The sequence below is a fragment of the Trachypithecus francoisi genome, unplaced genomic scaffold (assembly GCF_009764315.1).
Source record: "Trachypithecus francoisi isolate TF-2019V2 unplaced genomic scaffold, Tfra_2.0 Lachesis_group16, whole genome shotgun sequence".
NCBI classification, from domain to species: Eukaryota; Metazoa; Chordata; class Mammalia; order Primates; family Cercopithecidae; genus Trachypithecus; species Trachypithecus francoisi.
The window spans coordinates 21,221,396-21,248,141 of record NW_022681461.1 but is presented as its reverse complement, the minus strand read 5'-3'; the positions used below and the strand labels follow the sequence as shown (position 1 = coordinate 21,248,141).

The 26,746-nt window shown below is 40.5% G+C and overlaps 1 protein-coding gene across 9 annotated transcripts in view; it reads left to right on the top strand.

Annotated features, from left to right (window-relative positions):
* GCNT1 (glucosaminyl (N-acetyl) transferase 1) overlaps positions 1-26,746 on the top strand; it is a 127,197-nt gene that overhangs the window by 88,374 nt on the left and 12,077 nt on the right. For 6 of the 9 annotated variants that reach the window (XM_033237068.1, XM_033237063.1, XM_033237067.1 and 3 more), the window contains 2 exons: positions 17,283-17,428; positions 18,958-21,080. In XM_033237068.1, coding sequence (XP_033092959.1) covers positions 19,082-20,368 — 1,287 coding nt within the window. In that variant the 5' untranslated portion in view covers positions 17,283-17,428; positions 18,958-19,081 and the 3' untranslated portion in view covers positions 20,369-21,080. Of the gene's footprint in view, positions 1-8,465; positions 8,489-17,282; positions 17,429-18,957; positions 21,081-26,746 lie in introns of those variants that run through there. The other 3 variants (XR_004443412.1, XR_004443411.1, XM_033237064.1) reach the window with 2 other exon arrangements.

The following is a 26,746-nucleotide window of genomic DNA, read 5'->3' as shown; positions in this document are numbered from 1 at the left end:
CTTGCCCTTGTTTGCACAGACGTGCTTGCAAATTTACTCATCGTGGCTCATCATATTGAGAAACAGATTTCGTGTCATAATAGAGTGGAGAAGGACGTCCTTAGGGTTTCGGAACCTAAGTGGCAAACAGCTGTTATCTCTTACTCACCTTCCTCTTATTTTTAAAACTGCTTTTCATTGCTATCACAATCTCCTCTTCCTCGCAGGCTTCCTTTGCTTCAGGTTTCCCCTAACTGAGCAAGCCAAGAAGTCGGAAATGCATTTCTCTCTTATTTTCTAATATCTAAATCTTACCCATTTTCAAGATTCAGGTCAATTATCATTGAGGAAGCCTTCTTGGATCCTTCCTTTTCCTCCTGACGAATTTGCAGTTTTCCACTTTGTGGCATAGACTGAGGTGTATTTCATCTTTCCCGCAAAGTCAATAGGCAGAAAGGGTGCGAGTCAGTTCTTCCCCCAGGCTGTCAGCTGGTGTGTCCCTGGTGTGCCTTTGGGAGAGAGAGAGCATGGGGAAAGAGAGGATGCTTTTTCTTCTGTTAACGTGCTAATAAAAACTATTTTCATTACTGATTGAAATGCAAGGGTTATTTAAATGACATTTTGTCTCAAAGTAGTATAATGATTACATGAAAAAAATTCTGTAGAACTTTTCATGTCATTAATTCAGGTATGGAGAACTGGTATTTTTTCTTCTGTATGTAAACTACACAGATGAAACCTAATTTTATTTAATTTCATCTAACTTAGAAGGCATCAAATTTCATTATGTATTTTAACATTTTTATATAATTACAAAATATCTTTTAATATAGGATTACTCAGAAAAAAGAAAAAAAAGGCTGGGCGTGGTGTCTCACGCCTGTAATCCCAGAACTTTGGGAGGCCAAGGTGGGAGGATTGCTTGAGGCCAGGAGTTCGAGACCAGCCTGGCCAACATGGTGAAACCCCGTCTCTACTAAAAATACAAAAATTAGCCAGATTGGTGGCGTGTGCCTGTAATCCCAGCTACTCAGGAGACTGAGGTCGCAGTAAGCCGGGACTGTGCGACTGCACTCCAGCCTGGGCGACAGAGCAAGACTCCATCTCAAAATAAAATATATATATATGAGATTAAATAGTGGCTGGAATTGTAAAAAGAAACCGGAATGAAGGAAAGGAAACTCATGTACCCGTTCTGCTTAATCAAGACTTTAGGACAAGCTTGTCATCCCACAGCCCAGGATGGCTTTGAGTTCTGTCCTACATACATGTGTAAACTTTCTTAAAACATTATGAGGTTTTTTTGTGATTTTTTTTTTTAAACTCATCAGCTGTTGTTCGTGTTGGTGAATTTTATGTGTGGCCAAAAACAATTCTTTTTCCAGGGAATAAGGCCCAGGGAATCTAAAAGATTGGACACCCCTGCTTTAGAATATTGATTTGTATCAGTTATATATAAAAACCGATTACCATCTTTATAGGTCTTAATTTTATCACTACCTGTAAGGCTTTTTAAAAATGTAGTTCTTATTTTAATCAGAGTTATAAATGCATGTGATTTAAAAAAGAAGATATTTCCACAAGCGTGTCAAGAACTATGAAGGGTCTGAGATTTTACCCTACTTGAAAGCTAACAAGCCTGTTACAATTTTCATGGATCCTGGCAAAAGACACAGACTTCTGGGCCAGAGGTGAAGTGCCATTTATGACCTGTATTAAGCAGTCGCAGAGGATCAGCATTTTTCCTACAGGTTGCTAGAGCCTTACTTCCCACAGGGCAGTACGAAGAGGGCCAAGTGATAACTACAAACAGTGGGTTGCATTATGGGAAAGAAATCCTGAGCTTAGAGAAACCAAATCTTTTATGGTGGGCAGTAAGCATGCTGTGCTTTGCCCCAGGTGACATCGTCTTTATTATGTTGTCAGTAAGGTTTGCCCTTTGCTAGGGAGGGAAACACCATTTCTCTCTTTCTAGGCTGTTTGCTATAAAAATAGCCTTGAAAAAATTATCTGGAACAAAAAGACAGTGCTTCACTTGCAAGATGTACAGAAATGCAAGGCACTCACGGAGAATTGCCTCCCAACAAAGAGTTGTACTTAAGAAAAACAGCATGCTTCTCCCAATGGCCCCCCAAATTTCCTACTCCCTAGAACTCCGTTGTCCAATAGAAATATAATGTGAGAAATAAAATTTTCTAGTAGCAGCATTAAATAAAAAGAATCAGGGCTGGGCGTTGTGGCTCACGCCTTTAATCCCAGCAATTTGGGAGGCTGAGGCGGGCAGATCACAAGGTCAGGAGATCAAGACCATCCTGGCTAACACAGTGAAACCGCATCTCTACTAAAAATACAAAAAAAAATTAGCTGGACGTGGTGGCGGGTGCCTATAGTCCCAGCTACTCGGGAGGCTGAGGCAGGAGAATGGCGTGAACCCAGGAGGTGGAGCTTGCAGTGAGCTGAGGACAGTGCATTCCAGCCTGGGCAACAGCGCGAGACTCTGTCTCAAAAAAAAAAAAAGGTACAAAATTTTTTTTTTTTTTTCCTTTTGAGACAGGGTCTTGCTCTCTTACCCAGGCTGGAGTGCACTGGTGTGATCTTGGCTCATTGCAGCCTCGATTTCCTGGGTTCAGATGATCCTCCCGCCTCAGCCTCCCAGGTAGCTGAGACTACAGGCGTGCGCCACCACACTGGGCTAATTTTTTTTTTTTTTGTAGAGATGGGGGCCTCACTGTGTTGCCCAGGCTTGTCTCGAACTCCTGGACTCAAGTGATCCTCCTGCCTCAGCTTCACAAGGTGCTGGGATTACAGGTGTGAGCCACTGCACCTGGCCAAATAGTATATTATCTTTGGCATATCAGAATTTTATAATGTTAATATGTAAACAATATAAAATTATTAGTGAAATATTGAAATGATACATGTGTCTAATATTTCTGTTACGATGTAATAATAGTATCTTACATGATGCGGTCGTTAAAGTGAAATATAATCCTACCAAAACAGTAATGTGTTTAAGGGAAAGATTTTATACTGCTTCAAGTTTTAAAATGTAATTAATTAAAATAAAAATTATTTGTTGAGACTAGGCTCATTTCAAGTGCTCAATAGTTGCATGTGACTACTGGCTAACATTCTCTGCTGCATAGCCCTGAAGATAACCATTTTCAACTTTTTACAGATTTCTTTAGTTGGGTATTTTCATATCTCTAAATAATAATGCTTATACAGTTTCTAAATTATTCAGCTTTAAGTTCTTTCTACTATTAAAGAGGTTTTTTTTTGTTGTTGTTTGTTTTAATAGAGATAGGGTCTTTCTCTGTCACCCAGTCTAGAGTGCAGTGGTGCAATTGTAGCTCACCGTAGCCTCGAACTCCTGTGCTCAAGTGATTCTCCCATCTCAGCCTTCTGAGTAGCTGGGTCTACAGGCATGCACCACCACACCCAGCTAATTTTTGAATTTTTCTTGTTTATGTAGAGATGGTATCTCACCATTTTGCTTAGGCTAGTCTCAAACTCTTGGGCTCAAATGATCCTCCAACCTCAGCCTCCCAAAGTGCTGGGATAACAGACACGAGCCACCCCACCTGACCATTAAGGAGGGTTTAATTCTCTTTTAACCAAAACCTTCCACCACACTTGGATTCATTTCCTGGCTGTCTGTCATCCCCAAAGTCAACGATTCTGAAAAACTTTTTGTCGTGTGTATGTATTTTTAAATATGAGATGGGGTCTTGCTATGTTGATTCAGGTTGTTCCAGGCTGATCTGGAACTCCTGGGCTCAAGTGATCTTCCCACCTCAACCTTGTGAGTAGCTGGGATCATAAGTGTGTGCCACCATGCCTGGCCTGAAAACTTTTTTATTTCAGTACTGTTTATACTCTAAAAAATCACTGAGGATCACAAAGAGCTTTTGTTTATGTGGGTTATATCTATTGGTATGTATTCTATTAGAAAGTAACACTGAGGCTGGACATAGTGGCTCATGCCTGTAATCCTAGCACTTTGGGAGGCCAAGGCAGGAGGATTGCTTGAGGCCAGGAATTCAAGACCAAGTTTGAGACCAGCTTGGGCATCATAGTGAGACCTTATCGCTACAAAAAAAAAAAAAAAAAGAAACCGGTCAGGTGCACCTGTGGTTGCAGCTACTTGAGAGGCTAAGGTGGAAGGATCACCTGAACCCAGGAGTTTGAGGCTGCAGTGAGCCAAGATCGTGACATTGTACTACAGACTGGGTGACAGAGTGAGACCCTGTCTTAAAAAAAAAAGAAGAAACAAAAATCTTAAGTAGTACTTCTGTGAAAATAACAATAAGCCCTTTATTTTAACATAAGTAATTTCTTGTGAAAATCTTTTTAGGAAAGTTAGAAGAATAACAGTGTTTTTGTATTTTTGCAAATCTCTTTTCCTGTTTGGCTTAATAGAAAATACCTGAATTATGATACTTCTGCACTTACTGTGTTGAGAACAAACACATCATGTAGCCCCTGGAAAACCGCACTGTATATAACACAGAGGGAGTGAAAAGGTTGCAGAATGGCCTAGTATTATTATGAAAATAGTTTTGAGACGCTCTGTATATTGTCATGCTTTTTGTTTCACCACAACTCAATGTTTATATTATTATAACCATGGATAAACTCAGCCTAGCATACCATGATTGCTTTTTTTTTTTTTTTCCTGAGATAAGAGTCTCACTCTGTTGCCAAGGCTGGCGTTTGGTGGCACCCTTTTGGCTCACTGCAACCTCTGCCTCCCAGATTCAAGTGATTCTCCTACCTCAGCCTCCTGAGTAGCTGGGACTACAGATGCGCGCCACCACACCCGGCTAATTTTTGTGTTTTTAGTAAAGATGGGGTTTCACCGTGTTGGCCAGGCTGGTCTCAAACTCCTGACCTCATGATCTGCCCACCTCAGTCTCCCAAAGTGCTGGGATTACTGGCATGAGCCACCACGCCCGACCGTGATTTCTTTTATTGTACGTACTTGTTGACATATTTTACTCACTTGTACTCAATGGTATTTTTTCATATTGTTTGTTTATTATATGCACTTTTACGTTTTTTGGAGATGGAGTCTCACTCCATCACCCAGGCTAGAGTGCAGTGGTGCTATCTCAGCTAACTGCAACCTCCACCTCCCAGGTTCAAGCGATTATCCTGCCTTAGCCTCCCAAGCACCTGGGATTATAGGTGCATGCCACCACACTCGGCTAAGTTTTTGTGTTTTTAGTAGAGACAGGGTTTTGCCATGTTGGCCAGCCCGACCTTGAACTCCTGACCTCAAGTCATCAGCTTGCCTCGGCCTCCCAAAGTGCTGGGATTACAGGTGTGAGCTACCGCACCTGGCCTGCATTTTACTTACTTAATTCTGAACTCTACCTTAGTTAACAAAGTCTTCTCTAAATCCATTAATTTACAGCAGGGGTTCTCTGTTTCATCTCAAATATTTTCTGGAGCTGTTCACTTGCTTTAATTAAGGACTGGTTTCTTCCTAGTACTCCCACACAACCATCATCTTGGGCTCTCCCTTTGTAATCTTAGGATTTCTGTTGCCTCTCATGTATATTGGGTCCCTTGATTACTGGATCCTGTCTCTTCCTTTTTTTTTTTTTGGTTTGAGGCAAAGTCTCACTGCTGTCACCCAGGCTGAAGTGCAGTGGCTCAATCTCGCTCACTGCAACCTTCACCTCCCAGGTTCAAGCGATTCTCCTGCCTCAGCCTCCCAAGTAGCTGGGATTACAGATGCGTGCCACCACATCTGGGTAATTTTTGTATTTTCAGTAGAGATGAGGTTTCACCATGTTGACCAGGCTGGTCTCGAACTCCAGACCTCAAGTGATCTGCCTGCCTCAACCTCCCAAAGTGCTGGGATTATAGGCATGAGCTGCTGTGCGTGGCTGGATCCTGTCTTTTTCTTAATGGACAGTAGAGCACAAACTTGGGGGCCAGATTATGTGGATGTGAAGCCTAGCTCTTCTGCTTACTCGCCATGTGATGCTGGAAGAGCTATTTAACCTCTTTATGCCTCAGTTTCCTCATCTGGAAAATAATACTTTCTATGTAGCATTCTCCTGAAGATTCTTTTTTTTTTTTTTTTTTGAGATGGAGTCTCGCTCTGTCACCCAAGCTGGAGTGCAGTGGCCAGATCTCAGCTCACTGCAAGCTCCGCCTCCCGGGTTCACGCCATTCTCCTGCCTCAGCCTCCCGAGTAGCTGGGACTACAGGCGCCCGCCACCTCGCCCGGCTAGTTTTTTGTATTTTTTTTTTTTTTTTTTTTTTTTTTTTTAGTAGAGACGGGGTTTCACCGTGTTAGCCAGGATGGTCTCGATCTCCTGACCTTGCGATCCGCCCGCCTCGGCCTCCCAAAGTGCTGGGATTACAGGCTTGAGCCACCGCGCCCGGCCTGAAGATTCTATATGTTAATACAGGTAAGTCATTTAGAAGAATTCCAGAGCATATTAAGCACTCCAGGTTAGTGATGTTAATGCTCTTACAGTTGCTGGTGAATTTCATCTTTTAGTGGTATGCTTCTCATAGTAACCTGCTGAGAAAGGTGCCTGTGACTTTACTGGTATAAAAATGCCTTTCTGTTACATCACATTCTACCAATAGCTTGGCTGGCTACTTAGAATTCCAAATTGAAAATAGTTTTCCTTAAGAATTTGGAAAGCATTGCTCTATTTTAGTCTACCCTTCAGCAGAAGGTGGGCTGTAAATTGCACGGTGTCAGCTTTCACCATAGTCTGCTTTAGGATTCAGCTTTCTGAGATCTCACTCTGTTGCCCAGGCTGGAGTGCAGTGGGCAGTTATCATTCACTACCTCTAACTTTCAAATTTTTGATGCTATTACTTCAGTTATATTCTTTGTGTTTGAGGGACTTAGGCTTTTCTTGAAAAATTGCTTATTATCATTTTATCTTAAACAGAGTATGCTTTTAGATATCTTCAGTCCCTGCAAGTGTGGGGAAATAGAAACAGAACTCTTCTCTGGCGGTCAGAAGAAAGAATAGGGCTGGGTACGGTGGCTCATGCCTACAATCCCAGCGCTTTGGAAGGCAGAGGTGGGTGCATCACTTGCGGTCAGGAGTTCGAGACCAGCCTGGCAACAATGGTGAGACCCTCATCTCTACTAAAAAAAAAAAAAAAAAAAAAAAGACAGTAGATCTAAATTTTTAGCAGAAGAACTTGGCTGGTTCCTCATGGCCAGCCACAGTTAGGGTCTCAGCTGTTTGTTCAGTGTGAGACCACAGAGGAACTAAGCAGCTCACTGCAGGGAGGCACAGACAGCAGTCAGGTGTCAGCGACTACCCTCCAAGCAGGGCAAGGATATGGTGGGGACAGAGACCAAATACCCTGAGATGAGATGAGGCTATGAAAGTGCAATTGGCCAGAAAGAACTCCACCCTGAATGGCAAGGCCTTTGCCTTGAAATCTTATCTGCTTCCTGCTCCTTCCCTTGACCTGCCTTGGGTGGCATTTGGGCTCCCTCACTTGGGTCATAGTCCTTCGAGATAACTGGCATGGCTTTGACATCAAACACAGTAGTTGGTATTTTGCTCCAGTCACAGCAGCCTCTGGGACACAGAACAATAGTCCTTGGGGAGTCAGTGAAATTGAAAAGTATTCACTGGGACTAGAAGCCAAATGAACTTAGACCATGCTTCCTGCTGCTGAAGGGCAGTAGGTTGGTGACCCAGGTTTATCCATCAGCGGTTTGCTTAGGCATAGATGTGTGCATATGCTTACGTGCATATGTAGGCATGAGCCACCATGCCCGGCCAGTTTTGTCTTCTTGAAGATGTCTCTCCCAGGGCCTTCTGACTGGTTCCAGTCTGCTGTGGTTTTCTGTTGGCTTGTTATATGGCCAAGATGTTCCTTGACCTGGGGATTCCCTTTTCTTTCCTCTTCGGTTAGATCTCCTTTTTGATTCTTACTAACGTCCTCTCCTTTCTTGGTTAATAATACATATATATATTTGAGACAGGGTCTCACTCCTGTTGCCCAGGCTGGAGTGCAGTGGCACGATCATGGCTTAGTGCAGCCTTGACCTCCTGGGCTCAGGTGATCCTCCCACCTCAGCCCCCTGAGTAGCTGGGACTACAGGTGCACACCACCACATGCAGATAATTTCATATTTTTTGTAGAGACAGGGTCTCTCCATGTTGCCCAGGCTGGTCTTGAACTCCTGGGTTCAGGTGATCCACCCGCCTCCACATCCCAAAGTGCTAGGATCAGAGGCATGAGCCATGGCACCTGGTTAATAATTACTGAATATAACTCATTCTCCAGTAGCTTTCTGAGGAAAGGTACTTAAAAGTATATATTTTGATACCTTGCCTGTCTTAATATGTGTTTATTTACCCTTACTTTTTTTTTTTTTTTTGAGATGGAGTCTCCCTGTGTCCCTTAGGCTGGAGTGCAGTGGCACAATCTTGCCTCACCACAAACCTCTGCATCCCAGGTTCAAGTGATTCTCCTGCCTCAGCTTCCCAAGTATCTGGGATTACAGGTGTGTGCCACCATGCCTGGCTAATTCTTTTTGTATTTTTAGTAGAAATAGGGTTTCACCATCTTGGCTAGGCTGGTCTCGAACTCCTCACCTCAAGTAATCCACCTTCGTCTGCCTCCCAAAATGCTGGGATTACAGGCATTAGCCACCACATCCAGCTTTACCCTTACTTTGATTAGTTCATCTGATTATGAGAATTCTTAGCTGGGATTGTTTTCTTTAGCACTTTTAAGGCATTACTCCACTGTCTCCTGGTTTCTGTGGCTGGTTTTTGTGAAGGGTGAAGACATTCTGCTTCTGAATCCATTTTATGCGGGTTAGTTTCCCCCCTCCCCTGAAAGTATATGCAGTATTCTTCCTCCCATTGTTCTGATATTTCATGATTAATGAATACATCTTGGTGTGGGTCTGTTGTCATCCACTGTGCTGATACCCTAGGAGATTTTGCAATCTAGAAACTATTCTTTCATTTTGGGAAATAGTCTATTTAGTTGACGACTTCCTTCCATTTTTCTTTTTCTTCTGTTTTCTTTTTCTGGAGCTCTTGTTATTCATATATGGTGGGTCTCCGATCTGGTTCTCTAAATGACTGTATGTTTTCTCTTATTTTCTCATCCCTCAGTTTGTCCATTTGCTCTACTCCCTGAGAGTGTTTCTCACTTTATCTTCCGACCCTTCTATTGAGTTTCTCTTTTTCTTTTTAGCTGGAGTCTTGCTCTGTTGCTCAGGCGGGAGTGCAATGGCACACTCTTGGCTCACTACAACCTCCTCCTCCTGGGTTCAAGCAATTGTACTGTCTCAGCCTCCCAAGTAGCTGGGATTACAGGCACACACCATCACGCCCAGCTAATTTTGTTAGTAGAAACAGGGTTTCATCATGTTGGCCAGGCTGGTCCCAAACTCCTGACTTTGGTTGATCTGTCCGCCTTGTCCTCCCCAAGTGCTGAGATTACAGGTGTGAGCCACTGTGCCCAGCCCGAGCCACCACACCTGGCCAGGTTTTTCATGTTTGCTATCATGTTAATAATTTTCAAGGGCTCTTTTTATTTACTATTTGTTCTATTTATGTGGTTTCCTGTTTGTTCTAGTCATCTGTTGCTGTGAGGCAAACCACTTCAAATGTAGTAAGATACAACAATATCATTTTATTTTTTTGCTCACACATTCTGTTGGTCAAGAATTCAGTGAAGACTGGAGTGACTAGGGGCTGTAGTCATCTGATGGCTTCTTCACTCACATGTCTGACATCTGGGCTGGGATGACTTGAAGACAGGGCTTAGCTGGAACAGTTGACTTGGGTACCTATATCTGGTCTCTCCATGTGGCTTCTTACAGCATGGAAGCTGGTTCTAAAAGGGAGCTTCTGTCTAGAGAGCACATTTTTCAAGACAACTGGGTGGAAGCTGCATGGTTTTACATGACCTGACCTTGATGGTCACATAGCATTTCTTTTGCCAAACTCTATTGGTCAAACCATAATCATAATGTGTCCAGAGATGGTTCCTTCCCGTGGGTTCTTGGTCTCACTATAACTTCAAGAATGAAGCCGCACACCTTCGCAATGAGTGTTACAGCTCTTAAAGGTAGTGAGGACCCAAAGAGTGAGCAGCAGCAAGATTTATTGTGAAGAGCGAAAGAACAAAGCTTCCACAGCATGGAAGGGGACCCGAGCGAGTTGCCGCTGCTGGCTCAGGTGTCCAGCTTTTATTCCCTTATTGGGCTCTACCCATGTTCTGCTGATTGGTCCATTTAACAGAGTGCTGATTGGTACATTTTACACAGTACTGATTTGTCCAGTTTTACAGAATGCTGATTGGTGCATTTACAATCCTCTAGCTAGACACAGAGCACTGATTAGTGTGTTCACAATCCTCTAGCTAGACAGAAAAGTTCTCCAACTGCCCACTTGATGTAGGAAGTCCAGCTGGCTTCACCTCTCAATTCCGCCTCTAAACAGGACACCCCAACTGCTGTTGGGAATTGGGTGATGATCACTCTATCTGCTCCCTGCTGGATAGGGGTGAAGAAGGGGCCTTGCAGTTGTAGTGTCCTCCAGAGGGGAACTCTTTAGGCCAGTTGAAGGGCCAGCAGGTTGGTCCAGGGGTCCTCAATAGAAGTTGTTAGTTGAGCTCATTTGGGGTTCCATTTGTAAGACCATCTGTAACTTGATGGCCTCAATCCTAGAGGAAACAAATTTGACAGGGAGGTTAAAAATATAGGGCCCAAAGGTAATAGCAAGATGGCTGTCATGGGACCTAGAAAGGGGAGAAGTCATGTCGCCCAGCTCCATTCTTATAGGAGAAACTAGAAAAGCACCAGAGACAGGGAGTGGTTTTTAGAAGAGGGACTAGTCTCGGAGAAGAGAGGTGAGAAGAAGTTTGTCTGACAGGTGTTAGGACTCAGGAGGCAAGGGTCAGGATAGATAGGATAGATGGGCGAGTCTTACTTGGGTAATGTGACTTGGAGAGTTCCGCTCATGGCTGCAGGGTCAACCAACTTTCTGTCAGGACTCCGCATCTGAATGGCTTTCCTCTCTTTCGACCCTTGGCTCAGCCTGGAAGTACAGGAAAAGTGGAAGCTGGTTCCAGGCAAACCAATGCTCCCAAATCTGAAGAGTCGAAGGTTGTTAGAGAGCCCTTTCCCAGAAAACCTGACACCCATATCTTTAGTCTGGTGGCCGCGCTAGTCACTTTTAACTGGCCAACAGGTGCCCGGTATTTAGCCCCCGAATTCTGAGGAAAAATAGGACAGAATAGCAAGCGAAAGGGGTCCAATGGTATTCACCACTTGATGATGGTCCCTTCATGGTCACCAAGATATGTCCAGGGTTGGTTCCTTCTGGTGAGTTCTTGGTCTTGCTGACTTCAAGAATAAAGCCGTGGACCTTCGTGGTGAGTGTTACAGCTCTTAAAGATGGTGTGTCCGGAGTTTGTTCCTTCAGCTGTGTCCAGAGTTTCTTCTTTGCAGTGGGTTCATGGTCTCACTGACTTCATGAGTGAAGCCGTGGACCTTTGCGGTGAGTGTTACAGCTCTTAAAGGTGGTGCGGACCCAAAGAGTGAGCAACAGCAATATTTATTGTGAAGAGTGAAAGAACAAAGCTTACACAGTGTGGAAGGGGACTAGAAGGGGTTGCTGCTGCTGGCTTGGGTGGCCAGCTTTTATTCCCTTATTTGGCCCCGCCTATGTCCTGCTGATTGGTCCATTTTACAGAATGCTGATTGGTCCATTTTACACAGTGCTGATTGGTCCATTTTTACAGAAAGCTGATTGGTGCATTTACAATTCTCTAGCTAGACACAGAGCACTGATTGGTGCATTTATAATCCTCGACCCAAGAAGTCCCGCTGACTTCACCTCTCAATAAGGCCTCTTAAATTTAAGAGGGAGGGAATTTGACTACTTCTTGATTGGGGAGTGGCAAGGTCATATAGCAGAAGAAAATGTTGAGTGAAAATGTTGGCCTGGCTGTCTTCAGAAAATTTGTTGTACCTCGTTAATTTTTTTAACATATTTTTAACTTTATATATTTTAATTTTAACATATTTTAACTTTATATATATAACTTTAACATATTTTTTAACATCCTGAGGATGTTAGTGGTAGTTTTCTATATCCTGAGGATGTTAGTGGTAGTTTTCTTCTCTCTAAACAGTATGTTTCCTTTGACCATTTGGGGAACTCCCAATTTAAGCAAGATATTTAAGCCTTCTTTCTCTTGGCATAGTTGGATCCCCAGTAAAAAAAAAAAAAAAAAAAAAAAATTCCTGTCCTGGGCTGACAATCAAAATTCTGGGAACTACTAGGGATAAGCAAGCTGGAAATGGAGAAGGATATTCACTGTGCCTGGGTCCCACTGTTTTCTGGATGGGAACTGCTTTCCATTAAGCCTGGTGTGCCCTGGAAGGGAGAGCCTCTGCAGAGACTACATCTTGGGTGGGTCTTTGCCAAGTTTGAGGTAGAAACCCAGCTGCTTTGTAAACAGCTACTAGTGGATACTTTAAACAAAACAAAAAAAAACAAAAAACAAAGCAACACTACTCCTCCATCACTCCCGCAGCCCGGCTTCAGAGGGATCTGTGCAACCAGCACTAGTTCCTGCACCCTTTGAAGATCCTGCAGTGTAAATAGAGCTGGTCTGTTCTTTCCCGCCTGTCAGCCTGGGATTTGTGCATCTGCTTTTTCAGTTTCCTCTCATCCATCTGCTTTTCCAGTTTGATTCCTGCCTGCTGTCTCCCTCTCCCTGAGGTCATTTTGTCTGTCTTCCCACTCCATTAAGCACTCAGTGGCACCCTTTCTATATGGCGGTGCTTACTCTCTTTGTGTTGGAACACTTCTAGTGACCATATCGTCACCTTAGGGGCATGCGATGCCTATCTTCTTGTTCCCTTCCTTGACTAGCTTTCCTTCTTATTGACTGTATAACAGGTCAGTATTTATTTTCAGTATTCTTAGAATTTAGTATTCTTGTACTTCTTGGTCTTAAAAGTCACGTACCAAGAACCATTGCTTTCAGGTACTGGCTTTCCTCTGTTCCTACTCACAGTAGAATTATTTCATTTTGCATTTCTTCTTAGGTTATGTGTTCTACTTAAAATTATATAGGGTGGTGTCCATAAGGAAGTCTCCTCTTCCAGGAAAGGACCAGTGTGCAATGAGGGACCTTCTTCAGGACATGCCCCAGGACAGTTGTTGGGTTGTGTAGGCCTTGAGCAAGTGAGGCTTAGTGTGGTTTGGGTCTTGCGTTTTTCTTACTTTCCCAGAATTCGTGAGCTTTTGTCATTTAGAATGTTTCTTACTCTTCTGTAGTTGCCCTCACTGGCATATCCCACCAGATATTCTTCAGTGAGTATACTTCCTGAGTGAAATATAAAGGTGAAGGAACATTGGGCTGAGCAGTGTTAACTACCCATGGCCACATTTTTGTTATTTAATTATTTTGTTATTCATTCCTTGTGTGGGTGTGCTTAAACTAAGTAATTTTTGGTAATTAAAATTGCATTAAAATAGTATAGCATGTGCATATTTTTACTTCCCTTTAAACTTCTCTTCTTCTTGGAAATCTCTTTGGCTATGAAATCTCATTTTCCTTTCACTCTTCTGATTCTTAACCGAGTTTTACTTAAGAAAACGTTCTATGTCTTGAACTTAGGTTGGTTAATTACAATTCCTCTTAATGATTTGACTTTTCTATTCACCCTGATGATAAATAGACAAAATCAAAAGCATTATTAATAAAATAATGCTTTCTCACATATTTACCTCCTTTATAGACACTGTTTTCTCACATATTTACCTCCTTTATAGACACTTATCCATCTTATTAAAACCCAAAACTAGTGATTTTACGTTGTAAAAAGTATTTTTCAAAGCATGTTGGCTGTTTAGGATGTAGACGACAGTGGTAAAGACCTGTGATTTTTTGAGGTGAGATCCAAGGGTTTGGTTCTGAACTTTGTATTTTCTATATGGATTTTGGGGTGACCCTTTCGCGTACCCACATTCTGTAAAATCCTGTTTAAGATGATTCTAGTTCTCATAGTTAAAAAAAGCCCTGAAACTCAGTGGTATCACAATTTCTAACTTAAAATCTGTTTACTATGGGGAACTTTATTGTTATTATTCTAATAATAGCTTTATTGAGATATTCACTTACCATATGTTTACCCTTTTAAAGTCTGCAATATGTTCACAAAGTTCTACATCAATCTCCACCATCTACTTAGAGAACTTTCAAAGGAAACTTTTGTACCTACCAGTAGTCGTTGCCATTCCCCCATGTCCCCAGCCCCTGGCAGACACTCATCTACTTTCTGTCTATATGGATTTGCTTTTTCCGGACACTTAATATAAACAGAATTATATAGTAAATGAGTGTTACTTAGCCTAATGTTTTCTAGGTTCTTGATGTACATTGTATGGAACATGTGTGAGACCTTCATTTCTTATTATACCCATATGATATCCCATTTTATGTATATGCCACATTTTGTTTATCAGTTCTTCAGTTCACGGTCATTTGGCTTGCTTCCACTACTTTAGTTAGTAATAATGCCATTATGAACATTTGTATACAAGTTTTTGCATGAAAATATGTTTTCATTTCTCTTGGGTATATACCTAATAGTGGAACAGCTAGGTCGTATGGTAACTCTAGTTTTAATTTTCTGTGGACCGACGAAACATTCTAAAGCAGCTTCACCAAGCATTTACATTTCTACCAGCAATTTATGATGGTTCCAATTTATCCATTCAGTGAGATAAAAAAAATACATTAGGGCCGGGCACAGTGGCTCACCCCTGTAATCCCAGCACTTTAGGAGGCCAAGGCAGGCAGATCACCTGAGGTCAGGAGTTCCAGACCAGCCTGGCCAACATGGTGAAACCCCATCTCTACTAAAAATACAAAAATTAGCCAGCTGTGATGGCGGGTGCCTGTACTCTCAGCCGCTCAGGAGGCTGAAGCAGAATTGCTTGAACCTGGGAGCTGGAGGTTGCATTGAGCCAAGATTGCACCACTGCACTCCAGCATGGGCAACAAGAGCAAAATCCATCTCAAAAATAAAAAATAAAAAAATATATATATGTAATGTACACATTATAAGACTGTCAACACAGTTTTGTCATCATAAATTAATGTAGCTGTAAATCAGATGAGAAGAGAATTACGAAGAACATTACATTCATACTATAAATTTGCCTATAAATACATACTTTATATATATTTACTTTATATATACTTTATATACTTTATATATATTTACTTTATATATATATATATAAAGGTGTATGTATATATATATATATATACTTTTACTGCTGCTTTATATTTTTTCATGTGGATTTGAGTTGCTGTCTAGAATCTTTTCATTTCTACCTGAATATCTTCATTTAGTATTTCTTGAAGGGTAAGGCTGCTAGTGATAAATTGTATTTGTTTTATTTATCTGGGAGTATCCCAATTTCTCATTGTTTTGAATGATTTTGCTCATTATGGAATTTTTGGTTAGCAGTCCTTTTTTTTAGAGATGGAGTTTTCCTCTGTTGCCCAGGCTGAAGTGCAGTGGCATGATCCTGGCTCACTGCAACTTCCACCACCCAGGTTCAAGCGATTCTCCTGTCTCTGCCTCTCGAGTAGCTGGGATTACAGGCATGCACCACTATGCCTGGCTAATTTTTGTATTTTTAGGAAGAGACAGGGTTTCACCATGTTGACCAGGCTGGTCTCAAACTCCTGACCTCAAGTGAGCCACCCGCCTCAGCCTCCCAAAGTGCTGGGATTACAGCCATGAGCCACCACACCTAGCCAACAGTCTTTCTTTCTGCACGTTGAATATGTCGCTCACTGTCTTCTGGTCTCCATTGTTTTTTATTTGAAGTTGTTAATCATTTTCAGGATTTGTTGTATAATCACTTTTCTTTACCACTTTCAAAATCTTTTGTCCTTTCAGCAGTTTGATTTTGAAGTGTCTAGGTGAGGGTATCTGAGTTTATCCTCTTAGCAGCTCATTGAACTTCTTGGATGTGCAAATTAATTTTTGTTTCAATATTAATAGACTATTTTTAGAGTAGTTTTATGTTTACAGAAAAATTACACAGAAAGTACAGAGAGTTTCCATTTACCCCCTCACTGTTTCTTCTGTTATTAATATTTTAAATTAGTGTGGTACATTTTTTACAATTAAGCCAATATTTATGCATTATTATTAATTATTGATACATTATTTTTTCAACTATTTTTCTACCTCCCCAAACTTGTTATATATATTATTATTATTAAGGGTTCACTCTTTGTGTTGTACATTCCATTGAATTTCTCCATTTGGTTAGATACCATTCTCATGCTTTCTTTCAGTTATTTAGTTCTATGAACATACTTATAAGAGCTGATTTCAAGTATTTATTAAATCCAATGCCTGGGCTTCCTTGGGGACATTTTTATTGACTGCTTTGTTTGTTCCACCCCCTGTAAGTGGACCAGACTTTTGTGTTTCTTTGCATGCCTTGTAATTTTTTTTTTTGTTGAAACAGGATAGTTTATAGTGTGTCCACCATGGAAATCAGACCTCTACCCCTACCTACCCTGACCAGGGTTTGTTGTTTTTGTTATTTGTTTGTTTAGTGACTTTCCTCGAGCAGTTGTCTGAAGTTTATATTCTTTGTTATGTGAGACCCACTCAAGTCTCTCTCGGTTAGTTAGTGGTCTGCTGATGATTCCATAGAGATTTCCTTACATGCCTTGAACCTGTAAGGGGCAGGAATTACTTAAAGGCATACTTTGTGTAGTGTTTTGATATTTTAGTGGTTGAAATTCTTATATATTGTTACAGAAGCTCCCCATGGTGGCTTTCTAGTAGAGGTGTGGAAGCGGGGTGGTGATCAAGATTGTTAGAAGAAAATGAGATGAGCAGCAAATTCAGCTGCAGGATTGACATTAATTTGCCAGTGAGCATTGGGAATCTTCACAGTGGGGGAAAGGATATGTTGCATTTTCTAATCACACTGCACCACTAAACTGTTCCTTGGTATGCATTAAGGGAAATGCTGCTAGAGTTTTCTTTCAAAGAACTTAACCTAAATTTCAGGATGTTTTCAAATCTTTAGCAATCCACAAACATAGAATTAGAAAAATAAGTAAGACTAGAGGGAAGGAAATTTTAAAAGAGGAAAGTTAACCACCCATAATTTTGAGAAAGAAAGTAAACATGTAGGATTAGTTCACCAACATATTTTCTGAGTGTGTGAATACTATATGTTCATATGTATCCCTTCACACATTGGTTTTTAATTTCACAGATTTCTTTAAAGCCTCATGGAACACATCATTATCACTGGATGCCCGGACACTTAATACACCTGACAGCAGGCGAAGTGCTCAGAATGGGACAGGATGTCACCTGGAATCAGCACTAAGTGATTCAGACTGTCCTTACTTTTAAATGGTAAAAAGTCTAAATACTTTTCTTAATACTATTTTATATTAATGATGGTCATTTATTCATTTTTATTTGTATTATTACTATTCACAACTCATTTCCTAATGAAATAGTTAAGTTTCTGGCGTTAAAAACTAGTGTCAAATCTCTAGAAATCTTGTTATAAACAGATTTATAATGGTCAAATTGGTAGTATTTGGCTTTCTTTTTTTAGAACAGCAGCGCTTATCAGCTGTAGAACCAATTGCCAAGTTATAAAATTAATTTTTGAAAACAAAGCTATTTAATGTTTGTAAGCATTTTACATAGTAAAAGTGGGTTGTGTTCCTAAAATTTGAATATAGATGAAGGTCTGTCATAAATTACAATTTGTATACACTATTGTTTTCTGCAAGACTTAGTTATTGCAGTCTCTTATAATTAATGCAGAAAACGCAAGCTGTATCTCTCTTTTGGATTATGAATATTTTGTTTTCTTGTAGTGTCTGGCATGGAACTAAACTCACTGTGAGACCAACCCAACACAGTCCAAAATTGGGCCTGGTTTCATCTGAGCCTTTTCAATCCAATTTGAAAATTCCGTTGACTTGCCCTTCCTCCAAAGATTCTTAGAAGTCACAACCATTTCCGGCCAGGCACAGTGGCTCACGCCTGTAATCCCAGCACTTTGGGAGGCCAAGGCGGGCAGATCACAAGGTCAGGAGATCGAGACCATCCTGGCTAACACGGTGAAACCCCGTCTCTACCAAAAATAAAAATAAAAATAAAAAAAATTAGCCGGGCATTGTGGTGGGTGCCTGTAGTCCCAGCTACTCGGGAGGCTGAGGCAGGAGAATGGCGTGAACCCGGGAGGCGGAGCTTGCAATGAGCCGAGATCGCCACTGCACTCCAGCCTGGGCGACAGGGCAAGACTCTGTCTCAAAAAAAAAAGTGACAACCATTTCCAAACTTCTCCCTAAGTATGCCCCAAATCCTAAATCAGCAAAAAGCAGAATGGATCTGATCTCTTTTAGGGCTGCTGACACCAGCTAATGGACATTAAAAGATGTCAGGAGGAACTTAAATTACTAACGATTTCAAGACAAGGGGTGCTAATTCTGGCACAGTGTCAGAAACTGACTAACTATAGACTGTTCAATCATTATTACCTAGGTCACCCACTATGGTTTTGCACCTCAACATACCAGAGAGGTAAAATACCTGTTGTTAGATATTGTAGTGCATCCAGGTACTGGGATTTGGAGTTTGTTTTTTCTTTTGTTTTCTTTTTCAATCTGTGGTATAAATACTAGAGACTGTGAGCTTCCTGTACTACTAACCCTTTTCCTCTGATTCAGCCACTTTGTTTTTGTTTTAAACCTGATCTCGTAGCAAAGAGGACAGTTTTTGAGCCTGAGAAGATTTATTGTGAAACTCTCTGTCTCTCTCTCTACATGCATACATACATACATGCATATATATATATATATATATATATATATATATTATATATTTATAATTGCTTCTTTTATTTCGGTGCTGTTCTTCATTTCAAGATGCCGTTGCAGCTCTGATAAATGCAAACTGACAACCTTCAAGGTCACAACGGAGGAAGAAATCACTGGTGCTTGAGCATAGAAGACTGCCCTTCACAACGAAAATCCCTGATTATTGTTTGAAATGCTGAGGAAGTTGCTGCGAAGGAGACTTTTTTCTTATCCCACTAAATACTACTTTGTGGTTCTTATTTTTTCCCTAATCACCTTCTCCGTTTTAAGGATTCATCAAAAGCCCCAATTTGTAAGTGTCAGACACTTGGAGCTTGCTGGGGAGAATCCTAGTAGTGATATTAATTGCACCAAAGTTTTACAGGGTGATGTAAATGAAATCCAAAAGGTAAAGCTTGAGATCCTAACAGTGAAATTTAAAAAGCGCCCTCGGTGGACACCTGACGACTATATAAACATGACCAGTGACTGTACTTCTTTCATCAAGAGACGCAAATATATTGTAGAACCCCTTAGTAAAGAAGAGGCAGAGTATCCAATAGCATATTCTATAGTGGTTCATCACAAGATTGAAATGCTTGACAGGCTGCTGAGGGCCATCTATATGCCTCAGAATTTCTATTGCATTCATGTGGACACAAAATCCGAGGATTCCTATTTAGCTGCAGTGATAGGCATCGCTTCCTGTTTCAGTAATGTCTTTGTGGCCAGCCGATTGGAGAGTGTGGTTTATGCATCGTGGAGCCGGGTTCAGGCTGACCTTAACTGCATGAAGGACCTCTATGCAATGAGTGCAAACTGGAAGTACTTGATAAATCTTTGTGGTATGGATTTTCCTATTAAAACCAACCTAGAAATTGTCAGGAAGCTGAAGTTGTTAATGGGAGAAAACAGCCTGGAAACGGAGAGGATGCCATCCCATAAAGAAGAAAGGTGGAAAAAGCGGTATGAGGTCATTAATGGAAAGCTGACAAACACAGGGACTGTCAAAATGCTTCCTCCGCTCGAAACACCTCTTTTTTCTGGCAGTGCCTACTTTGTGGTCAGTAGAGAGTATGTGGGGTATGTACTACAGAATGAAAAACTCCAAAAGTTTATGGAGTGGGCGCAAGACACATACAGCCCTGATGAGTATCTCTGGGCAACCATCCAGAGGATTCCTGAAGTCCCGGGCTCACTTTCTGCCAGCCATAAGTACGATTTGTCTGACATGCAAGCAGTTGCCAGGTTTGTCAAGTGGCAATACTTTGAGGGTGATGTTTCCAAGGGTGCCCCCTACCCTCCCTGCGATGGGGTCCACGTGCGCTCGGTGTGCATTTTTGGAGCTGGTGACTTGAACTGGATGCTGCGCAACCACCACTTGTTTGCCAATAAGTTTGACGTGGATGTTGACCTCTTTGCCATCCAGTGTTTGGATGAGCATTTGAGGCATAAAGCTTTGGAGACATTAAAACACTGACCATTACAGGCAACTTTATGAATAATAAGAAAGATACACAAAACGTACCCTTATCTGTTTCCCCTTCCTTGTCAGTGAGCATCGGGAAGATGGTATGAGCTCCTTTTTGGGGCGGGGACTCTAGATCTTATCAGAGAAGCTGCATGGTTTCTGCAGAGCACCATTAGCTAGAAAAGTGATAACATTAAATGCTCATCTAGAGTTAATGATGGGAGGGGTAAAGGTAGCCTTGAGGCCAGAGCAGGTAGCAAGGCATTCTGGAAAGAGGGGACCAGGGTGGATGGCGAAAAGGCCGGTGCATAAAGTCAGCCTGTTCAAAGTGCTCAGGGACTTAGCAAAATGAGAAGATGTGACCTGTGCCAAAACTATTTTGAGAATTTTAAATGTGACCATTTTTCTGGTATGAATAAACTTACAGCAACAAATAATCAAGGATACAGTTAATCTGATGTTATATTTGTTGAAATGGAAATTTGATTTTACTCTAAGTGATTTTTGTAAATAATTTATTTTCTGCTCTAATACTGTACTGTGTAGTTTGTCTCTGTATGTCATCTCAGGGAGCTTAAAATGGGCTTGATTTAACATTGTTTTTGTGTTATTTTTGCTTGCAACAATGCACACATTTTCAAAAACCAAAAAATGACGATTTCTACTTTAGTTAATTTCTACAAATCATCTTAGGTTATTAGCAAAGTTAAGACATCTTTTTTTTAAAAAAATTTATAGCTTCTACGAAGAGAAACACTCCATTTTTCTAGAAATTTGCCTCTATCTTCCTTTCCTCAGTCTCCCCAGACTGCTATCAAGCTGTGTAAAAATTTACTTTCACTGGACCCTAAATTATTGTCTCTGCAATCTGACTGCCAGTAATTAGTACAGAAAACTAAGACAGAAAGGATGATATAGGTTTGAGGGGCTGGGGAGTGGGAGGGAGGAGAAAAGGAATGTATTTAAACCATTTCTGATGCCAGTGATGAGTGTAAAAACCAGCACTGACACCATCCCCAAAATTAAGGCTGTTGCTCATTGAGTCTACTTGTGTCCAACCTCCCAGGATTGTTTTATCCCACTGTCACCTGTGTCTTCATTTGAAAGGACTTGGCCCTATCCTTGGGTCTTCCCATTACCTGCCCCTGGTTGTAAGTTTCCTCCTTTCTCAACCTTCCATGAGGAGGAAAGAAGTGTGTGGTCATTCCACATGGCCTATTGGAAGGCCTGGGAAGGGAACTTTAAGTTTGGGACAGATTTTTTTTTTAGTTTTTGGTATCATTCACAGCATACAATTTTTACTCTCTCCATTTTCATCATAAGACAGACAATTTGGGATTGCTGTAATGCTGTCTCACATCTCAAAGTACATTGAAATCTTAAAAAGAAGTTCTTATAATTTTGCCGTGTTGATACTGTTCAGCAAACAAGCTGCCAGGAACTGTGGGGCTTTGTCATTTAGCATTAGACTTTAAACAAGAATTAAAATCATGTGCTGTATTTTTAAAACATAGCCAAATTAAATAGTACGTGAGAAATTCAGAGTATTAGACAGTTTTAAGGCATTCAACTGAGAAAACCTGTTTTATTCCTCAAAGTCAGAAAATAATTTTCATCTTATTGAGAGAGATGTTTTTAAACTTTTATTATCATTTGTAAATGTGGAAGTTGGTCGATTGCTGTGTTTTTGCATGATTAGCATGGGAGTCTGTTGGAGCAAGAGGAACATGTTTTGAAAACTCAAGAGATAATATTGATAGGGGCGGTACCTGCAGTGTGTTCTCTCTTTATTGGCTTCTAAACCAGTTTTTTCCTTTAATGCATGTCAAATATTTCTCCCATGCTTCTCTTAGCAGAAAAGTTTTTACCTATAAGACAGGGCACTTTTTTTTTGAGACGGAGTTTTGCTCTGTCTCCCGGGCTAGAGTGCAGTGGCCAGATCTCAGCTCACTGCAAGCTCCGCCTCCCGGGTTCACGCCATTCTCCTGCCTCAGCCTCCCGAGTAGCTGGGACTGCAGGCGCCTGCCACCTCGCCCGGCTAGTTTTTTGTATTTTTTAGTAGAGACGGTGTTTCACCGTGTTAGCCAGGATGGTCTCGATCTCCTGACCTCGTGATCCGCCCGTCTCGGCCTCCCAAAGTGCTGGGATTACAGGCTTGAACCACCGCGCCCGGCCGACAGGGCACTTTTTTACTCTAAAACTAGTGATACTCAGTGACATACACTTTGTCTTATAAACATTTTTTCATTTTTTATTTTGAAAAATCGCAAATCTACAGCAAAAGTAAAACAGTAGTAAACACCCTATAACCCTCACCTGGTGTTAACATTGTGCCCTGTTTGCTTTATGTCGTATGTATTTTTGAACTTAGCAAAATTGGAAATTAAAATTTCTGAAAATTACAAATATACAAAGTTATTTATCTTAGCATGTTTATTATGTGTGACTACATCTGATTTATATTTAAATTGACAGGTTTTGAGGGATTTTTTTCTTCATCACAAATGTAAAAATAGGATTTTAGAATCTGTGTCTCCAAGGTCCACATGGCCAGGCACAGTGACTCACACCTGTAATCTTCAGGATTTCAAGACCAGCCTGGTCAACATGATGAAACCCCATCTCTACTGAAAATAGGAAAAAAAAAAAAGTTAACCAGGTTTGCATCTGTAATCCCGGGAGGCTGAGGCAGGAGAATCTCTTGAACCCAGGAGGTGGAGGTTGCAGTGAGCTGAGATCCCACCACCACTCCAGTCTGGGTGACAGTGAAACTCTTATCTCCAAAAACAAACAAACAAACAAAAAGTCCTTAAACATAAATGAACAAAAATTTTGTAATGGAAGGATTCTAGTTAATGAGTATTGCATCAAGATTTATATCTTTCTTACTAAGGACAAGAGTTAATAAAAATTGTTCTTTATTTTACAGGCAGTTACTGAAGCTCTTCCCAGAACTCAGTAAACAGCCACTCAGCCTTGAAAACGGAGCCTTGTTGTTTCTAAACATATATTTATGTCATTTATTCAGTACAGTTCACTTAAATAGCAAGTAGGTTTTCTTTTGTAGTGATTTGGGTAAGAAGAGGCCATGGTTCATTTCGTTTCCTCTGTAGGGTCGATTGAATTGGACTTTTTCAGTTGTTCGGAAAAATAAAAATAATTTCTCACTATATTAAATAGAGATACTCCTCAACTTACGATGTGGGTAGGTCCCAGTAAACCTGTTATAATTTGAAAATATCATATTGAAAATGAATTGAATATCTCTAACTTGAAATCATAACTTAGCCTAGCCTACCTTAAATGTTCTCAGAACATTTAGCCTGCAGTTGGGCAAAACCATTGAACACAAAGCCTATTTTATAATAAAGTGTTGAATAGCTCGTTATTTACTGAATACTGTCCTGAAAGTGGAAAAAAAAAAATGATTGTATAGGTACTCAAAGTATGATTTCTACTGAATGCATATCACTTGTGCACTGTGGTAAAGTTGAAAAACGGTTAAGCCTCTTAGGATTTTTAAGTAAGTTGGGTACCATCAGTTTAAAATAAATGCGATACTATTTCATGATAAACATGGTCACCGTGAGTTTTACTCTTTTGAATGTGGGCGCGATGGAATGCAGTTAGAATCAGTCATATCACCATTAAAATCAGCCATTCAGAAACCAAGGCCTTGTCTGCACAAATTTTTTATTCCTTTTTCTGTTAGCAGCCAGCACTCAAATGTTAAATTTGGTAGTTGATGTACTTTGTAACAAATGAGTGTGTGCAAGTAGTGATTAAAAGTAAGATTCATTCTCAAGGCACAAATGTCAGAGGGGAAGAGAGTATGTCAAAAACTAACACAGATTATGCAAAAAGATTACTGGGAGGCTTTAGAAGAATGGCCAGTATTGCATTCCAGGACATTAGACACTTCAACTGTGTCTACTGAAGAAAGAGAACAGTTTTCCAGTTAGTAGTGAAGATTAATAGGAGCTATCACCCGCTGTTGATTTGAATGTGATGGGCACAGCTGAGGGAAAAGGGACCCCATGTCCCCAATATTGAGTGCCGGCTCCAAATATTGTCACACCGGATCTATTAAACACTTCCGGGTGCTCTTTAAGAGCCCTAAGTTAGATGAAACAGATTCTAGAAAGTGGCAACACTGATGAATTTCAGATTTTTCTCTATAGCTTGAAAGCTTTACATATCCCTTATAAGCCTGCTTGTGAAAGATTTTGTTTTTAATATGTGCTTTAATGTTTTCAGGGCTTGTCATCAGAATATTGATACAATGTTTTAAGGCAGTAAGACCCAAACTGGAAATGAATTACAACTATTGGGAAAGAAAAAACTGTTGTTATTATTGCAGATGATATAATGGTCCAAGTAGAAAGCCTAGGAATCTCATCTTAGAATTAATATAAAATTAGCAAAAACCTCCAGATATCCAAAAGTCAATAGACAAAGATCGCTTTAAGATATAATTGTAGTATATCACCATTCATTGTGGCAACAAGCTTTGTCACATTTATAGACAAACTGAGCATGTGTGCAGGAACTATACGAAGATAACAGAAGACCTGTATAGATGGAAAAATACAGTGCTCCTAGCTTCCTAGCTGAATGGATTTTTTTTTTTTTTGAGACGGAGTTTCACTCTTGTTGCCCAGGCTGGAGTGCAATGGCATGATCTCAGCTCACCACAACTTCCGCCTCCTGGGTTCAAGCGATTCTCCTGCCTCAGCCTCCCGAGTAGCTGAGATTACAGACATGTGCCACCACGCCTGGCTAATTTTGTATTTTTAGTAGAAACGGGGTTTCTCCATGTTGGTCAGGTTGGTCTCAACCTCCCGACCTCGGGTGATCTGCCCACCTTGGCGTCCCAAAGTGCTGGGATTGCAGGTGTGAGCCACTGTGCCCAGCCCTAAAATGAAATATTTTAAACATTTCTTCTATTTGTGAATTAATTGAATGCAAGTCTATTAATGTTCTCAATGGCTTGAGAGTATTCTAAATTTCATCTGAAGGATGTGCAAGAATAGGAATATTTTGAAAGGAAAGTAATGACGTCTTGAGATACTAGATATAAAACCATATTTCACAGCTAAAAAATATTGAAAATGTACTAACAGTTTACATTTGACCTCTTAGACCAATGCAGTAGTAGCCCCGAAATAGATGTGAGTATAAATAAAATATTCCAAAAAATCCTAGGAACATAAGGAAGGTAAACTTTTGGAGAATACTAGATTATGGCTTTATAATGTACACCAAAATCCAGGTGAAAAATGAAAATAAGCCAGAAGAACGTATTAGTGACTATCTTTGGATGTGACTGAATTTTCCAAATAAAGGCAATAGGAGGATTCATTAAGGAGCAGATTATACATTTAACTAAAAATATATATCTTCTGAATATGAGAAAGTAAAAGGCAAATGAGATTAGAACATTTACCCACAGACTTTGGAAGAAGGAGGCTTAATACCTTAATATGGAAATGATTTATACACATATTTAAAACCAGTTTTATTGAGATAATTCACATATACGGTTTACCCATTTAAAGTGTGTATCTGAGTGGTTTTTATTATAACCATTACCACAATCCATTTTATTTTTATTTTAAATATGGAGACAGTTCTCACTATGAAGCCCAGGCTGGTCTCAAACTCCTCAGCTCAAGCGATTCTCCCACCTCAGCCTCCCAAAGTGTTGGGATTACAAGCATAAGCCACCACACCTGGCCCATAATCAATTTGAGAACCTCTTCATCACCCCAAAAAGGAACCCTGTACCCTTTATAGTCACTCCCCACAACTACCTCATACTAACATATTTTTTTAAACATGAAGACTCCAAGAGAAAAATGAGCAAAGGATGTAACAATTCATAGAAGTGCAATAAGAAATAGAAATGGCTAATATGAAAAACTGTAATTCAATAAAGATGATTCAAATTAAAAGAAAATGTTTCTGTATCAAATTAGCAGTTTTGGTGTTTGGTTTTTTAAAAATATCCTTGATACTTGAGAGACTATATTGAGAAATAAGACTACATATAATGTGATCTCAATTATGAAAGTATTGAACAGAAAGGAGCATTCAGAATTTCCTGAAGTCACATCTACATATTTTGAGAATGACTCCTTCCAACTCCATAAAATTGTTGCCAAATATGTATTTGGAGCTTTTTCCACATATGGTTTGCCTTAGGGAGTCATGCTCCCCAGCCCCAGACTTTATTTAGGGGAGGAAGGAGCCATGCTTTCTCTCCACTCACCTACTGACAGGAGTGTTTTAAATGTCACAGTGAGTGCTTAGCCATGTCAAGGCCCTATACTCTGCTTAACCTTGTAAGATAGCCCCATTGTGTACCCACAGTGAAGAGAACCTTTT